The sequence below is a fragment of the Mobula birostris genome, chromosome 2, assembly GCF_030028105.1.
Source record: "Mobula birostris isolate sMobBir1 chromosome 2, sMobBir1.hap1, whole genome shotgun sequence".
Lineage (NCBI taxonomy): Eukaryota > Metazoa > Chordata > Chondrichthyes > Myliobatiformes > Myliobatidae > Mobula > Mobula birostris.
In genome coordinates, this window is record NC_092371.1 from 163,472,191 (window position 1) to 163,490,980 (window position 18,790).

At 41.9% G+C, this 18,790-nt stretch overlaps 1 protein-coding gene across 3 annotated transcripts in view; it reads right to left on the bottom strand.

The window, feature by feature from the left end:
* Positions 1–18,790, bottom strand: part of prim2 (DNA primase subunit 2) — a 306,308-nt gene that overhangs the window by 105,424 nt on the left and 182,094 nt on the right. For all 3 annotated transcript variants that reach the window (XM_072278120.1, XM_072278111.1, XM_072278103.1), the window contains one exon: positions 17,694–17,761. In XM_072278120.1, coding sequence (XP_072134221.1) covers positions 17,694–17,761 — 68 coding nt within the window. The remainder of the gene's footprint in view (positions 1–17,693; positions 17,762–18,790) is intronic.

Consider the following 18,790-nt stretch of genomic DNA (forward strand, 5'->3'; position numbering starts at 1 on the left):
TTTGCTGAGGGCAGCCTGCAAATGTTGCCAACATAGCATGCCTACAACTTACTAACCATAATCTGTATGTTTTTGAAGCACCCAGAGGAAACCCACGCAATCAGGGGAAGAACATGCTAATTCCTTAGACAGTGGTGGGAATTGTAACCCCGATCACTGATACCGTAAAGCGTTACGCTAACTACTATGCTATCATGCCACCTAATCATTCAAACCAATATTTAGCATATATATTATCACAGAAAACACTTCTTTAACACTGCAATATTCTTCCAAGGAAAAGACAGATGCATGGTACCCAGTTAGTATAAGGGTCACTCTCTGGATAAAGCACTTGGATAAGTACATGGATATTAGGAATTTGGAGGGAAATGGGTCAAACATAGACAACAGCTCAATGAGCACCTTGGTAAACACGGTTGAGATGATCAAAGTACCTGTTTCAATGCTGTATTAACTCTATGACTCTGACTATCTCTTCACTATTTTCATAATCCCAGAAGACTTCTGAATTCTTTTTATATTAACTGCCACTCTGCCACATTATTTTCACTGTTTCTCCTCCACCTGGACCCTCATTCCCCTCAAATAAGATGCTCCCTACCACCCCAATTCTAATTCAGGTTTTTCTTCTTGTGAGCAGATCCTTGGGATCAAAATCAAAGTCAAAGTAAATTTATTATCAAAGTATGTATATGTTACCATATACTGCCTTGAGATTCATTTTCTTGTAGTCTTTTACAGGAAAATAAAGAAATACAATAGAATTTATGAAAGCTTAACAAAGACTGACAAACAACCAATGTGCAAAAGATGACAAATTGTGAAAATAAAATACAAATAATACTGAGAACATGAATTGTATAGTCCTTGAAAGAGAGTACATATGTTGTGGAATCACTTCAGAGTTGTGGTCAGTGAAGTTGTCCACACTGGTTCACAAGCCTGATGGTATGGACCCAAGGCTCCTCCGCCTCCTGCTTGATAGTAATCGCAGGAAGAGAACATGGCCTGGATGGTGGGGTCCTTGATGATGAATGCTGCTTCCTTGTGGCACTACTCCATGTCAATGTGCTCAGTGGTGGGGAGGACTCTTTCTACCATAGCTGGGCTGTACCCACCACTTTTCTGTAGCCTTTTCAGTTTCTGGGCATTAGTGTTTCCATACCAGACTGTGTTACGACCAGTTAGGATACTGTCCACTAGAGAATATTCTAATCTATACTCGAAGTTTGTCAAAATTCTAGGTGACATGCCAAATGGAAGATGATTTACTTCCACTCCCATAGTGTGGTGTCTGTGGTGGCTGATGTGGACACATCAATACCATTGATGTCCCATGTCCAACAAGTAGCCTGGAGGTGATAGTCCCTCTGTCATTTATGCTGAGCTTCAGTAGGCTCGTGCCACCCTAAACAAGTTCAAATTTAATTGTCATTCAACTATACACAAGAATACAGCCAAATGAAAGAGCTTTGCTCTGGGGACAAGATTCAAAACACAGTACCAACAGCACACAAAGCACAAGGCAAATATAGCACATATGATTACAATAACAGTAAAACACAGTCACTAAAAAAAATCCCAAGCCCCCAAGTGTCATGTCCTGTCAATTGGAGGTGCATGGGATGATTACCTCCATTCTGAGCAGTCACATGACAGAGATTCACATGAGTGCGGTATTTTTCCCCCATAGATAAGAAAGTTTTGAGAACATTCTTGAATTTTCTCTTTTGTCCACCTGATAGTATCTTGCTGTGACAGACCTTAGAAAAGAATCAGGTTTGGGCATATCCTGTCCATGTAAGCCAAATGAGAACTTGCAGACGTTCTCTGATGACTCTGCGGTGGTTGGGTGTATCGGAGCTGGGCAGGAGTTGGAGTACAAAGGACTGGTGGACAAGTTTGTGGAGTGGTGAGGGAGGAGATGGAGATGGTGATTGATTTTAGGAGGAAGAGGCTATGATGAGTCCTGCACACATTCTGGGAGAAGTTGTTGCAATGGTGGAGGATTACAAATACTTGGGTGGTCACCCTAACAACAGCTTTGACTGGAAAGCCAACACCAAGCCTGTTTAAAAGCAGGGGATGAGCAGACTCTATTTTCTAAGGAAGTTGAGATCCATCAATGTGTGCAGCAGGACACTGCAGATATTTTACCAGTCTATTGTAGTGAGTGCAGTCTTCTTTGCAGCTTTATGCTGAGGGAGCAGCATCCATGCTGGTGATGGAAAAAGTACTATATAAACTCATGAAAAAGACTGGATCTGTCCTTGGCAGACTCAAGATTGACTTAGTGGTGGAGAGGAGGTCACTAAACAAACTGTTATCCATTACGGACAATCTGGCACATCCTCTCCATGACCTACTTAATATACAGTGGAGCATCATCTCGAACAGACTCATTCAGCTCTGCAGTCACAAGGACTGTTACAGAAAAGCTTTCCTATCAAGTGCAGTAAGCATCTACAACAGTTCATCTCTATGAGACAGGAGAACATACATCATAGTCCAAAAGTCTCTTTTATTATTTCATACATTATTATTGCACATTGGTAAATTATTATTGTGTCTATTAAGTGTGCACACTTAAGTCTGCACACTGCTAAGTGTGCTTTTAAATGATGCTGCTGTAACGAAAAAATTTCTCACTCAGAATCAAAAAAGCATTCATCATTATTATTATAAGTAGAGGTTGGGATGTTGATTGAGGAGAGGGTGCTGACATTGGTTCTTTTACCTCGCCAGTGGATTTGGAAGATTATAAGAGACAGTGATTGTGGAACACCTCCGATGTTTAAGCTGCCAGAGGGTAGTCCACATCTTGGAAGTACACAGGAGGGTGAGAATCATTGCTGCATGGAGCTTTATGTCACATTGAGGATTTGATCTTCAGATGTTCTTTTCCTCACAAGACCAGAGACCGTGCTGGGCACAGCAGGTGAAGGTGAATTTCATTATTGATGGATGCCTTTACTGTGATAGTGATCCTGACACATTTAGAATCAGAATTTGAAGAAGGTTTAATCTCACTGACATATGTCATGAAATTTGTTGTTTTGCAGCAGCAATATAATGCAATAGATTAAAAAACCATAAGTTACAATAAGAAACATATATAAAAATAATTGAAATAAGTAGTGCAAAAAGAGAGCAAAAATAGTAAGGTATTTTTCATGGATGGTCATTGTTCATTCATAAAACTGACGGCAGAGGGAAAAAGCTGTTCCTAAAACTTTGACTGTGTGTCTTTAGGCTCTTGCACCTTCTCTTTGATGGCAGTAATAAAAAGAGAGCATTTCCTGGGGTGGGGGCACTTAATGATGGATGCTACCGTTCTGAGGCACCACATTCTGAAGATGTCCTCAATGCTGAGGAGGCTAGTGCCCACGATGAAGCTGGCTGCATCTACAAACCTCTGCAGCTCTTTCCAATTGGAATTGGTCAATATTTCACTCATTGTGAACCTTTTGAGTCATGCTAGTACTGAAACTTGTTCCTCATCTGTGACATTCATCTTAATCCTTCTTATCTTATTCAATTCAAGAAAACTCTGGCTATGAATGATCCACCTCCCCCTCCCCCCATAAGAGTATACAGATTCTGTATCTGAGCCATCTCCTCTTAGAACATTATCTGTGACTTAATTATAATTTTGTTTACCAATCTTTAATTCCATACCACTATGATCATTTAACGAGCTGCTCTTAATCCCTTTTTTTAATCTGCTGCCCTTCAAATACTTCCTTTACTAGAATGTGGTACTATGATCACTATTCCTTGAATGTCTACTTAGCTAAAATGTTCACCTGACATACCTCATCCCCTCAGAATCAGAACAACTATTTCATCCTCTCCATTGAGACTGGAGTAATACTAGTAAAGAAAATACATTTCAGATATGTACACCTCTTCCCTTTACAGTATACTGGCTACTTGTTTATCAGGACTAGCCATAGAGTTCATTAGCATTAATTACTGTGCAAAGAAACAAGATGCGGATATTTTGAAAGGAGTGTGGGAGTGGAGGGTAGGAAGGATTTGTTTTGCTGTTGTGTCTGTCTTGTGGTAGACTGACTGTGTGTTGTTCCGCTGAAGACTCTGAACATGCAATATCGGTGTCAGAGGCACAGCAACACCTGAGGGTTGCATCCAGCACATCTTCAGACTATGCTGGTTGTTAATGCAAATGATCCATTTCACTGTAAATTTTGAAATACACGTGCCTAATAAATCTAATCTAATGAAGAGGTGAAAACTGCTCCTACAATAAATATATTATGAACATGTCTAACAACAGGTGGCTGTAGGCCAACTAATCCCAGAACCTACTAACTGGAGTTACCTTAAAATAAAATATTTTGATCACCATATAACTTGGAGTAGGATAATCGCAACACCACTGAAGTCAATTATAATCATTCTCATTGTTCAGTATCTCTAGATACAATGGTCAATGTGTTCACAAAATCGAAGAATTTGGGCTTTGAAATGGATTCTATTAAATTTATCTATCCTACTTGTATAAGAATCTTTCAAGAGACATTTTAGTAAATACATTTTTTACTTCCATGGTTGGGCAGCAAAATAACAGCAATCTCCAAGCTTCTCATCTACTTGGATTATGGAGTTTGGGGAAAGCCACCTGAAAGGAGCTGCCAAAAATGAGCTATGCAAACCTGACTGTGTGGGTCGGCTCATCGTCTCTGCCTGCCCCTGCCTCACTGAGCTTGTTTCCTCATACCTCGATTCCATTCTATCGCCTTTGGTTCAGTCCCTTCCCACCTTGCATCCATGACACTTCTTATGCTCTTGATCTTAGTAATTTTCAATTTCCTGGCCCTGACCGCTTCATTTTCACTATGGACATTCACTACCGAAACACTTCTATCCCTCATCAAGGCTTCAAAGCTCCCAGCTTCTTTCTTAACAAAAGAACCATCCAATTCCCCTCCACCTGGCAAAACTGGTCCTCACCCTCAACAAATTTCCCTTCAGTTCCTCCCACTTTCTCCAGACTCGAGGGGTAGTCATGGGCACCTGCATGGGCCCCAGCTATGCCTGCCTCTTTGTTGGCTACATAGAACAATCCATGTTCAAAGCCTTCCCGGTAATATTCCCAACTCTTCCTCTGCTATATTGACAACTGCATTGGTGCTGCTTCATACACCCATGCTGAGTTCATCAATTTCATCAACTTTGCCTCTAACTTCCACTCTAACCTTAAATTCACTTGCTCCATTTCTGATTCCTCCCCTTTCTCGATCTCTCTGTTTCCATCTTTGGAGACAAAACAGTCAACTGACATCTTTTATAAACCTATTGATTCCCCCCACTCATGCTCAATGGCTTAGAGACATTATGTCCTGTTTAGACCTTGAAAAGATTCATTATTCACTTCTTAATTCGGACATGAAGTTCCATAAGGTGTGGGGACCTTTTCTTTAATATTTTCATAAATGCTCTTTAGATTAAAGGTTTATCCTCTTTTTTTTGTATTTTATTCCCTTACTTTCAGCTTTTTTTTTCCTGTTTAAGTTTTACGGTTTTTTTCATGTGAAATATATTATAGTTTAGGTAGTAGACAATACACTTTTTTTTAATATTTACAGCTCTGTGGTGACAAAAACTCTAACATTTCTTTACATCGAAATGGTTGGCTTGGAGTTGTGTAGTGGGAGGGTGGGGAGGATACTAACTTTATATGATTTTATTTTGGGTGCTTTTTCTTTATTGTTATGAATTGTACATTAGACATGTTTGTTTTGCACTGTATAAATCTCTTTTTTGCCAGTGTTAGTTGTATTGTAGAAACTCAGAAAAAAAAATTAATTTAAAAACCCTACTGATGCCCTCAGTTATCTTGTATCTCTTCCAACATCATCTCCTGTAAAAATGCTATTCCCTTTTCTCAGTTCATTCACCACTACTGCATTTGTTCCCAGGATGTGGCTTTCCATTCCAGGACATCTGAGGTGTCTTCTCTCTTCAAAGATTGAGACTTCCCTTCCTCTACTTTTAATGTTGCCCTCAGCCGCATCACCTTCATTATCTGAACATCTGTGCTCACCTCATCTGCCCACCCCCTCAACAGTGATAAGAGTCCCTCTTGTTCTTGCCTACTACCCCATGAGCCTCTGCATGTAACATGTCATCCTCCGTAACTTCCATCTCCAAAGGGATCCTACCACTAAACATAACTTTACCTTGCCACCCCCACTGCTTTCTGCAGGGATTGCTCCCTCTGCAACTCTCTTGTCCATTCATTCCTCCCCACTAATCTCCCTCCCAGCACTTATCCCTGCAAGTGCTACACCCGCCCATTCACCTGTGAAGCTGCTGGGGTCGTCTATTGTGTCCAATGCTCCTAACGTGGCCGGCTCTATATCAGTAAGACACATCGTAAATTGGAGGACCGCTTTCTCGAGCACCTCCTCCTTCTTTCTTCTTCTATTTGCCTTCTGGTCCCTTATCTTTTCTCATCTGCCTTTCACTTCCCCTGGGTCCCATCCTCCTTCCCTTTCTCCTACAGTCTACACTCCTCTCCTTTCAGATTCCTTCCTCTCCAGCCTTTTATCTTTCCCACCCACCTGGCTTCACCTATCACCTTTTAGCTAGTCTCCTTTCCCTCCAACCAATTTTTTGTTCTGGTATCTCCCCCCTTCCTTTACAGTCCTTAAGCAGGGTCTCAGCCCCAAACAGCAACTACTTAATTCATTTGCAATTCTGTTGAGTTCCTCCAGTATTTTGTGTAGGCAGCTGTAGAAAAAGTTCCCTCTAGTGGCCAAATAAAAAGATTTTTTAAGCTACCACAGAACAGATGTTTTACACAAAAGCTGCCTGTTCAATCCAAAAGGCCCTTGTTAGTACTTGCACTCCATGCCAGTAGATTTCCACCATGTTCCTCTCATCTTGGAAAACTATTTTTACCTCTCTTGTTGTGTTTATCTGCTTCCTCTTAAATGCATCTGTCTTGTCTTCCTCATCTACCCTCTTCAGCAGTGACTTCCATCTCCATTATGGACGTGCTTTGGATGAACTTTCCCCAATTTTTTTTTCATTGGAGATTCATAGCCCACAGATTTGAACACTCAATGCACAGGAAAGTATTTCTATGATTGCCCTATTTGGCATGAAAGCCTGAACTCAGGTCTCTTCGCAGCCTTCTCTTTACCAGGTAAAAGAGTCCATATTATAGAAATAAGGCCAACGGGTGGTGTAGTGGCATCCACACGGGACTTCAAGGACAGTGGTCCCAGGTCCGCGTCCAGCAAGCTCCTTGCACACTTTCCATCCGTACTAGGTTAACTGTCGAGCTAGTAAATCGGTCTCATAAAAAAAACAAAAACGCTAAAGAAATGGCAAGGTCGTGGCTCGACGCGTGACAAGGTGTGGAAAGGAACAACAACGATAAAAATATACCAGCGAATTTATTTTTAACTTATCCCTTTAACTTCTGGAACACTGTCTACTTACTCCAGATCTGATCTAATAAAGAACATACATAAATTTATAACTTTTCTCACTGTCTTCAGTCCATAAAGATCTGGTGTTAACCAATAAATTGCAATGTGCACAGGGCCTAAGGATGTGCAAAAACAAAGGTGATTTTTAGCTGGAATTTGCAGGAAATGTCTTACTTATTTTACTTAATCCATCCACTTTGTGGTAATGTTATTGCACAATAATAAATCATTCCAGTCCAGTAGTGGGAATGGTATGTAACAAAATAAGCATTTCCCTCAATGCCAAAGAAAAAATATAAAGAGCTGCTCATTAGCCACAGGAAGGGGAGAGGCGCATGCGCTCCCGTCTACATCAATGGTGTGAAGTTTCGAGGGTTGAGAGCTTCAAGTTCTTAAAAGTGAGCATCACCAACAACCTCTTCTGATCCAACCATGTAGATGCCACAGCCAAGACAGCTCACCAAAGCCTCCACTTCCACAGCAGACTATAGCTTAACAGATTGCCGATAACTATTGCCAATTTTTATCAATGCACCAGAGAAAGTACTGTATCAGGATGTATTACAGCTTGGTGTGGCAACAGGCATGGCGAGGGCTCTGCACATGATTGAGAGAAGCTGCAGAGTTGTGGACACAGATCAGCACGTCATGGGAACCAGCCTCTCCTCAATGGACTGTCTATACTTCTCACTGCCTCATTAAAGCAACCAACATAATCAAAGACCCCACCCACCGTGGACATTCTCTCTTCTCCCTTCTCCCACTGGACCAAAAATACTAATGCCTAAAATCACGTACCACCAGCCTCAAGGAGAGCTTTTACCCCACTGTTGCAAAATGAATAAATGGTTCCCCAGGACAATTAGGTGGACTCGAGACCTCACAACCCATCTCGTTATGATCTGGCACCTTATTGTTTACTTGCACTGCACTTTCCCTGTGGCTATTACAGTTTATTCTGCAGTCTGTTTTTACGTTACCTTGTTCTACGTCAATGCAGTGTGTAATGATTTGATCTGTATGACCAGTATGCAAGCCAAGCATTCCTCTGTGCCTCGGTTCAAGTGCAATATACATCCAAGCTGCAGACACTCAGCACAATACCTCAATAGTACACCCCTGCCCACCATCAGCAGCATCTACATGAAGAAGGCAACATCACCAAATATCCCCACCATCCCGGTAATGCCATCTTCTCACACTGGTAAGAGTATTAAACAGATGACAAAATGGACTCTAGATCTCACAAACTACTTGTTATCTGTCTCCACTACACCTTCTGTAACTGCAAGCCAATGCTGTGTTCTGTTATTGTTTTCATTTGCATTGTTTAATGAAATGACCTGCATGCACACAGAAAAGAAGGTTTTCACTGTAACTCGATACGTGTGACAATAATAAACCAATGTTCCCCCTATCAGAAAGGGATACACAAACCTCTGGACCCCCATCAGATTCAAGCACAGCTACTTCCCTTTAACCATTCTGTCCTCCAACCAACCTGAAAACCCTCATCGTTAACCCAGTCCAGCAATACTATGACCACTTTGCACTAGAATAGACTTTTTTCTTTGTGTTCTATTTATATTCTTTCTTGTAAAAATTCACATCATTCTAGTGACTGTTGTATATCTGAGGCTGTGCACCTGTTGCTGCAAGTAAACTTTTCATTATACCCATGAATACGGTAATAAACTCAACTTTAACTTTGGTACACCATCAGAAATGGTATCTTTTGCACAAGGATTTTGACCATCCTCTTCGGTTGATGCTTGAGACACCATGAGTCTGTTTTAAAGTGGAGAGGAGATTTATTCTCACTGTGATTTAAAATATTGATTACTCATCTAACATAACCAGAAATAGATAATCCATAATCCTGTTGTTTGTGGGTCCTTGCAGCAACTAGAGTATAAAACTATTTGATCAGCTCAGCTTTACGGACTGAAGCAATAAACAGAAATAGAGTTCATATTTTTCTTTTTAATTTGCACCAGGGAAGCTAGTTGGGGAGAGAATCTTTCAGGCTCCTGCAATACTTGGACATAAGCAAACAGCCAATTACAGATGCTGCTTCGCCCCTCCCCTCAACACCTACTCTTCCAAATCTTGATACATCCTTTTTTTCTTTAATACATGTACAGGCAGACAGGTAGGTTTACAAGTACATGTTCAGAAGTAATACCTCGCTACAGTTCAGCATTCAACACCATAATTCCCTCCAGGCTTGACAGGAAGCTCAAAGAACTCGGCCTTGACCCTGTCTTGTGCAAATGGATCCTGGACTTCCTGTCAGATCGCCAGCAGGTGGCAAGCATGGGCTCCCTCACCCTCTCAACAGAAAAGCCCCTCAGGGCTGTGTACAGGTTTCTCCCGCTATCCGAAGGTACAGCGTTCCTATGAAACAGTTCGTAAGTCGGAATGTTGGGAAGTGAATAAGCAATTACCATTTATTAATATGGGAAAAATATTTGAGCGTTCCCAGACCCAAAAAATAACGTACAAATCAATGCCAAATAACACATAAAGCCTAAAATAACAGTAACATATAGTAAAAGCAGGAATGATATGATAAATAAACAGCCTATATAAAGTAGAAATACTTTCCTGCAGCACTGTCTAGCGCAGAGAAAATATCTCAGAAGCGCTCTCGGCAGAAACACTCTCTCCAGTAACCTTTAAGCTATGAAGCTGCAAAATCATACCAAATAACACACAAAAATACACAGTCTATATAAAATAGAAATAATGTATGTACAGTGTAGTTTCACTTACCGGAATCGGGAAGACTCCATTAAATTGCAGTTTTGTCACAGTTAAACACTTGCTTATACGAATAACCACCTGATGCAATCGGCAATCGCCTCTGATCTGGGCCGACATTTACGTGCCCGGCAGCACCTAATTAATTAGCTTGTTCATTTCGGCTTTTTTCTTAAAGATGTGCTGGGTGCGTTCCAACTACCGCTGCACTGCTGCATTCTTCGTGGCAATGTATCGGTCCGCGGCCAGGAGGTTGGGGACCACTGCTTAAACTATGAAGCTGCCCTCGCCTCAGAAACCAATCAAACCACCCATGACTACCTTTAAATTCCACTTTCGCAACACTTCCATCACCATCATCCAGTGCTTTCTGTTTCAGCTTATTAATAAGACTGACTGATTTCTCCTTAAGTATAAGAAAACTTAAGGGAACACCATGCTTTGTACATCCATCAATCCACTCAAGCAATAGGCTTTCCATTTTATCCATTATTGCAGGGGTCCCCAACCTTTTTTGCACTGCAGACCAGTTTATTATTGACAATATTCTTGCGGACCGGCCGACCGGGGTGGGGGTGGTGGGGGGGGGGGGGTAGGGTTGCCAACGGACAAGAGTAGCAGTCAAATACGTTGTGTTTACCCCAAGAACGACTACCATGACCGTGAAGGCTTGCGCGGGCACCTGTGTGCACATGCATGATGTGTACGTGCCAGTTTTTTTCTACAAATCATTTCTGGCGATTCTGTTCAGTGAAACTACACTGTACATACATTATTTCTACTTTATATAGGCTGTGTATTTATCATATCATTCCTGCTTTTACTATATGTTCGTGTTATTTTAAGTTTTATGTGTTATTTGGTATGATTTGGTAGGTTATTTTTTGGGTCTGTGAACGCTCAAAAATTTTTCCCATATAAGTTAATGGTAATTGCTTCTTCACTTTACGCCATTTCTGCACAAGAGGTTTCATAGGTACGTGCTACCTTAGCGGGGGAAATACGGGACAAGGGCGGTCCCGTATGAGACAAACCAATTTAGCCCAAAGTACGGGATGTCCCGGCTAATACGGGACAGTTGGCAACTCTGCGGGGGTGTTAGTCACCACCAGAATATAGGTGATAAGTCAACTATAAGTCACTTGTAAATGGCTTATACACTCAATTTCATTTCTAAAAGGGCTTATCTGACGAATTTACAAACGGTTTGTAATATTAAAAACAGCACATATTTTCCTCGCATGAATATAGTGATAAGTCAATTATAAGTCACTTATAAGTCAACAGCATCATAACATTTTAAGTAACGTTTGGATATTAAACACACAGCACACATTTTCCCTGTATGAACATATAAAATCATTGCAACACACCAATATCGCTGAATCAGTGGGAGCCCTGGGCTTGTTTCCCTGCAACAAGATGGTCCCATTGAGGGGTTCCTTATGTCCAGTCTATTCTGCAATTTAGTTTTCGTTGCATTCATTGCAGAAAACTCTGCTTCGCAGTGATATGATGTTGGAAATGGAAGCAATGTTTTCAGTACTTTCATGGCTATCTCAGGATATTCAGCCTTGACTTTGATCCAGAATGCCGGCAGAGATGTTATGTCAAACATACTTTTCAGCCCGCCGTCATTTGCAAGCTCGAGGAGTTAATCTTCCTTCCGCGCTGACATGAATGACGCGTGCGTAATGACCTCGCGCGTGTTCAAGTTCAACAATGGGCGTGACAGGGAATGAGGAAAGGTGCAGCTGACTCATATCGTCAAATCATATCGTTTCCTCGCGGCCCGGTAGCACATGCTTTGCGACCTGGTACCGGGCCGCGGCCCAGTGGTTAGGACCATTGCATTATTGGATGCCGACTAAGAGAGGCCACTTTGCTACAAGCAGAACCAACGATAACATCAGCAGTTTTCAGAATTCTTTCTCTCTGTGTATAAATAGTGCGAATGGTGGACGCAGCAAGTTCAACACACGGACAATGTCCTTACTCTGTTCATCACGATCGAAGCGCTTAATTATGTCTAGTTTTACGCTAAGTGTAACACCCTTACAAGCTCTTTTAAGCTTTTCCAATACCTTAGAACTCATCTTGCTAACGGATGCAGAAAATAAATCGAGATAAAGCACACGTTTAAGCAATACCAGCGAGAATGCAGTTCCGGGGGAGGAGCTTGGCTGTTCGGGAGCGCGCTGCCTTTTTTCGTAACAGTGAAAACACCTTCTGTTAGTGAAAACAGGTAACTAATGTAGGTCTTTCGTAACAGCAAGGTGTCGTAACGTGAACTTTCGGAAAATGGGGGCCACCTCTACTAAATCCCCTCCTTTACTCCCTGTACACCTATGACTGTATCACCACCCACAGCACTAATCTGCTAATTGAATTTGCCGAAGACACTACATTGATTGGCTTAATCTCAAACAATAACCAGGTGGCCTACAGGGAAGAAGTCATCTCTCTGACACAGTGGTGTCAAGAAAACAACCTCTCCCTTAATGTCGCAAAAACAGAAGAGCTGTTTGTGGATTACAGGAGGAATGGAGACAGGCTAATCCCTATTGACATCAATGGATCTGGGGCTGAGAGGGTAAACAGCTTTAAATTCCTCGGCATCCACATCACCAAGGACTTCATGTGGTCTGTACACACCAGCTGTATGGTAAAAAAAGGCACAACAGCACCTCTTTCACCTCAGACGGTTGAGGAAGTTTGTATAGGCCCCCCAATCCTAAGAACTTTCTATAGGGGCACAACTGAGAGCATCCTGACTGGCTGCATCACTGCCTCGTATGGGAACTGTACCTCCCAGCACATCTGTAGTTGTAAACTTCCCATGATTCAGGACACTTACAAAGACAGGTGTGAAAAAAGGGCCCGAAGGATCATTGGGGACCAGAGTCACCCCAACCACAATCTATTTCAGCTGCTACCATCTGGGAAACTGTACCGCACCATAAAAGCCAGCATCAACAGGCTCCGGGACAGCTTCTTCCACCAGGACATCATACTGATTAACTCATGCTGATTGACTGTTACATTGACTGTCTTATTTATTATAAATTACTATGATTGCATATTGCCTATTTAGACGGAAACGTAACGTAGAGATTTTTACTCTTCATGTATATGAAGGATGCAAAAAATAAAGTCAATTCAATTCCCAATGTCAATGCCCTTACCAACATTACCTCTCATGCAAACACAGGGTTAACTTTTAAATTGGTGCCAACTCAACCATCACAACAAATCACTTATCAGAGGAACCGAATCAATTGCTGATTCTTCCCATACAATGGACCTTCCAGGTCATGCTCTCTTCTCGCTACTACCATCAGACAGGAGGTATTGGGATATTAAGCCCCACATCACCTGGTTCAAAAATAGTTGCTACCCTACAACCATCTGGTTCCTGAACTTCACTCACCCACCTCAACTCTAAACTGACACTACAACTTATATTCTCAGCATTTACTTACTTATTTTTTTTATTTGCGCAATCTCTCTCCTTTTGCACACTGGTGATTTATCAGTCTTTGTCTATGGATAGTTTTTCATAAAATTCTATTGTATTTCTTTATTTTCCTCTAAAAGCCTACAGAAAATGGATCTCAAGGTAGTATATGGTGACATATATGCACTTTGATAATAAATTTAGTTTGAATTTTGAATTGTGGGCAATTGGACAATCTTTTTCTTTTAATTTAAAACTGACTGAAAATGTGGCACGCATAATCTTCCAAACTGTCCAAGTAGAATCAACAATGCAGTGTATCATCAGAAGCAGGAAGAGATAAAAGATCGCTAATACAAGAAAGCTGAAGCACAACCAAATAAACAGTGCCATCCTGCTCTCCATTCTTCCTGCTTCAGGTTCATGGACACATCAGTATCAGTGGCAAAACAAGACTGTAAATGAACAGCCCCACATTTACCTGCCTTGAATGAACGTACTTTGCCGTTACAACCAACTATCATTAAACTACGCATGTTTGTCTGCACACATAGAAAGGGCACGTTGAGTTTGCCCTGAAACACTGATAAAAGATTTGACATTTAAAATTTTCCACCCACTCAGACATAAAGGTAACTAGTTAGTGATATATGTCACTGCCTATCTAGATCAGGCATGGTCACAGTTCTAGTGCTACATTAGTTGGGGAATATGACTGGAGAAATTCATACATGGAGTTCTGCATAGATCTCAGAATTAAAATAATGTTCAAGGACTTTAAAATAAAACAGATAGCAACATAGAAACATAGAAAACCTACAGCACAATACAGGCCCTTTGGCCCACAACGCTGTGCCAAACACGTACTACCTGAGAAATTACCTAGGGTTACCCACAGCCCTCTATTTTTCTGAGCTCCATATACCTGTCCAGGAGTCTCTATATCCGTATCCACTGGCAGCCCAGTCCACGCATCCACCACTCTCGGTGTAAAAAACTTACCCCTGATATCTCCTCTGTGTGTCAAGGTCCGGTCCGTGTAGTCTGCATTCCGGTTCACGGTCCAGTTCATCATTCCTTATTCCAGGTTTTCCAGTTTTTCCTTGTTCTATTGGGTGCTCTAAGCGAGGCACCTGATTCTCATTTTGGGCTGGCTACATAAACAGCCACTGGGTTCCGCTTCAGTTGCTGGACTATTCCCTCCCCTTCTGCCTGAAGCCTCACATTCTACCTTTGCCTGTGTCCTCGCCTGTAACGCTGTCAGGTTCAACCACCAGGGCAAGACCGGGGCCTTGCTGTGTCTAGATAAGGAATGGTCTTTTGTTGTTTGGAACTATCTCTTTGTGCCCTCGCCTTTGCTAGATAGGTCCAGCCATTTGCTGCTACCTTGAGTTGGGAACTGTCTCTGTGTCCACGCTTTCACTAGGTATGTCCGGCCGTTTGCCGCTACCTTCAGTTGGAAATGGTCTCTTTGTGCCCTCGCCTCCGCTACGTAGGTCTGGCCGTTTGTCGCTACGTTGAGTGGAGATCTGTCTCTCAGAGTTCTGTGTACGAGTCCCGGCCCTACGTCCTGCTCCCAAGAAGGGGTCCTGACTCTGCGTAGAGCCCCGGCCCCAAGTCCTGTCCCCAACTCTGTGTTCTGCGTTCCTATCCTCCCTCGACCAAGGCTCTGCGTTCCTGTCCTCCCTCGACCAAGTCAAGGCTTCGTGTTCTCGTCCTGTCCATGTGCCTTGCCCAAACCAGGAGTACCTCGCCCAGCCCGGTGCTGGGGTTCCCTCGTCCTGTCCAGGAGTCTCACGTCCAGTCCTGTTGCCACTCCTCGTCTAGGTCCGGGATCCGAGCCCGAGTCAAGACCCAGGTTCTTGGTCCCTGTCCAGTCTCTCGCTCGGAGTCCTTGTCCAGGTTCCAAGTTCCTAGTTCCTCATCCAGGTCCCGTTTTCCTAGTCTAGTCCTAGCCCAGGCCCTGCATCCTAGCCTCGTCCAGGGCCTGTGTCTTGTCCAGCATCGTTTCTTCCTCATTTCCCTTGCTTGCTTGACACACCTAGTCCTGTACCTAGTACTTCAGTGTCTGTGCCTTGCATTTGGGCCCACTACCAGCGCCCCCCGTTATGACACTGCACCTACTTCCAAGCACCTTAAAACTGTGCCCTCTCATGCTAGCCATTTCAGCCTTGGGAAAAAGCCTCTGACTATCCATGCAATGGAGGAATCTAAGGTGGGGGCTTATATGGGAGGCAGGGTTTGAGGGTCGGCACAACATTGTGGGCCGAAGGGCCTGTACTGTGCTGTACTATTCTATGTTCTATGTTCAATCAATGCCTCTCATCATCTGGACTGATTCAAAGGATTCAACATGGTTTTGTTTAGGGGAGATCATATCTCACATATCTGATCAAGTTTTTGAGGAAGTAACCAAAGAGATTGATAGATGTTAGGCAGTGTATCTAGATGGACTTGAGTAAGTCTTTTGACAAGGTCCTATATGGTTGATTGGTTCTAAAGGTTAAGGCATAAGGGATCCAGGGATGTAGTGGAACTTGATCCAACATTGGTTGGGTGAGAGGGAGATGTTAGTTCAAGGTTTTCTCACTGGAAGTCTGTAACAAATGTACAGGGGTTCGTGAGGGGACCTTTGTGTTTATAATATGTGGAAATTATTTAGATGAGAATGTACTGGATGTAATCAGTAAGTTTGTAAGTAAGATGTAGTGGGTCATAGATCAGCCAAAGAATTCAATGGAAAGATGGCAGAAGGTATTTAATCCAAACAAGTGTGATGTATGCACTTCTGGAGATCAAATTCTGGTAGGGCAAAGTAAATAGCAAGGACTTTAAGACGTTGATGAGCAGAGAGACTTTTGGAGCAGAAGCCCAGAGCTCCCTGAAAGTAGCAAGACAGGTGGAAAAGGTAGTGGAAAGAACATTTTGTATTCTTGCCTTTGGAAGCTGAGATACTGAGTTTAAGGGATGGAATGTCATGTTGTGTTGTACAAAACATTGGTTAGAGCACACTTAAAGTATTGTTTACAGTTCTGGCCACACGCAACAGGAAGTATTGGTAACAGTAAGGAGAACACAGAGCAGATTCACTGGTATATTCCCTGGAATGCAAGGGTGCAGTTAAAAGGAGAAATTAGTTGAATGGATATGAACCCATGTAGCAATTATTTACAAAGGTGGCATCTGAACGAAGATCAAATGATACTAGTGGATCTGTAAAGGAGAGAATCAATGTATTAACAGAAATAGAACCAAGAGCTTTGGATTTTCTAAGTTAAGCGTGAAGACAGCAGATCAGAAAGGAGCTGGAGAACGGTGCATTATGAGGGCTTTGCTGAGGAAATGAAAGCAGAGGCTTGAACCTTAAGTGACAAAAGCCATGGGATACTTGGCCAATGGGATTAAGGAGATGACTGAAGAAGAGAAGAGGGCTTTCTTAGCATTCTAATCGCAGACAAATCCTCAACTGAAAATGAGTTCCAACATAAATTACCAACAACAAACCAGGTATAGCCCAATATATAAAGAAAATGTAGAACACTCCAGCATCCAGTTGTCTTTGCAGTTGCAGCATGAAATGCTAAATTTCAGTAAAGTGCCAGGGTTTCTGTTAACACAAACCATTAACAGCTACAGACGTAATTTACAACATGGTAACCAAACCTTATTCTCATCCCTGGTGGAATGTTTCAGAGTACACACTACAAACAAGCTGCAATAATGAACTTTGTGCAACAGAACTATAGTTATTTTAGAAAGGGTACCCTTGATCAATGAACTGAACTACATGCCCATTATTCCTAAAATATCCAATAAATATTTAAGTTTAAGCTTATGAAAGCAATTTAAAAATACATAGGAAAAATACTGCAATCTTACAATGAAATTGTTCATTTTGACATTATAGCTCAGATGTTGTATGCAGCAAATCACCGTCATAAGATCCTCATCAGTGCAGGATTAAATTTAGTATACTGAATGTAAATTGTTGTAAAAGGGATTATTACCTGAGGTGGTTCAGCAGAGGTTGCAGACGCTCATCTGACTGTATAAAAGGCAGCGATCTTGATGTCAACTGCAGAAAAGAGATAATTTTCTAATGAAATCCCAAACAAAAGACAACATTTATAAAGGTACAAGTAAAACTATTTCACTCTTCCGGTCAACTGTTCATCTCATTCATAAATTTAAAAAAACACGTAATTCTGAATAAGAAAATCAGGAAGGAATGTAGAGATTGAAATGTAGCAGCTCTAGCCTGATCTCCAGTCTAAGCCTTCACTCTGTAGCCCTTCCTTGCTCCACAATCCTCAATATAAAAATCTATCCATCTCACCTTTGCAATTATCACTTAATCCCTTTCCCCACATATATCTGGTTAGTGTTTGGACAGTAGAGAGTTCCAGATTTCCACTACTCTCAGTTTAAACAAGGGCAGCTAATTTCATTACTGAACAGTCCAGGTCTAATTTCAAGGTCATGCCACCATATTCTGGATTTCTCCTCTGAAGGAAATATTTTCCCTTCATCAATGTCATTAAAGTCTTTAATCAATTCAATCACCCATTAAATATTTATAATCAAGGAAATGCAAATCTAGTCAGTCAACTGTGTGCTCAAAATCTAAACCTTTTCATGGTGATATTATCAATTTAGTGAACATGTGCTACATCGAATCCATACTGAAATATTCTTCCTGAGGTTCTGGTGCTCCAAATTGAAGTTAGCATCTAAATCAGGAAGATTTAGATCATAAAACCATAAGACAAAGGAGCAGAAGTCGGCCTTTCGGCCCATCAAGTCTGCTCCGCCATTTTATTATGTGCTGATTCATTCCCCATTTTGTCCCACTCCCCCGCCTTCTCACCATAACCTTTGATGCCCTGGCTACTCAGATACCTATCAATCTTTGCCTTAAATACACCCACTGCCTCCACTGCGCCCATGGCAACAAATTCCACAGATTCACCACCCTCTGGCTGAAAAAATTTCTTCGTATCTCTGTTTTGAATGGGCGCCCTTCAATCCTTAAGTCATGCCCTCTTGTACTAGACTCCTCCACCATGGGAAACAACTTTGCCACATGCACTCTGTCCATGCCTTT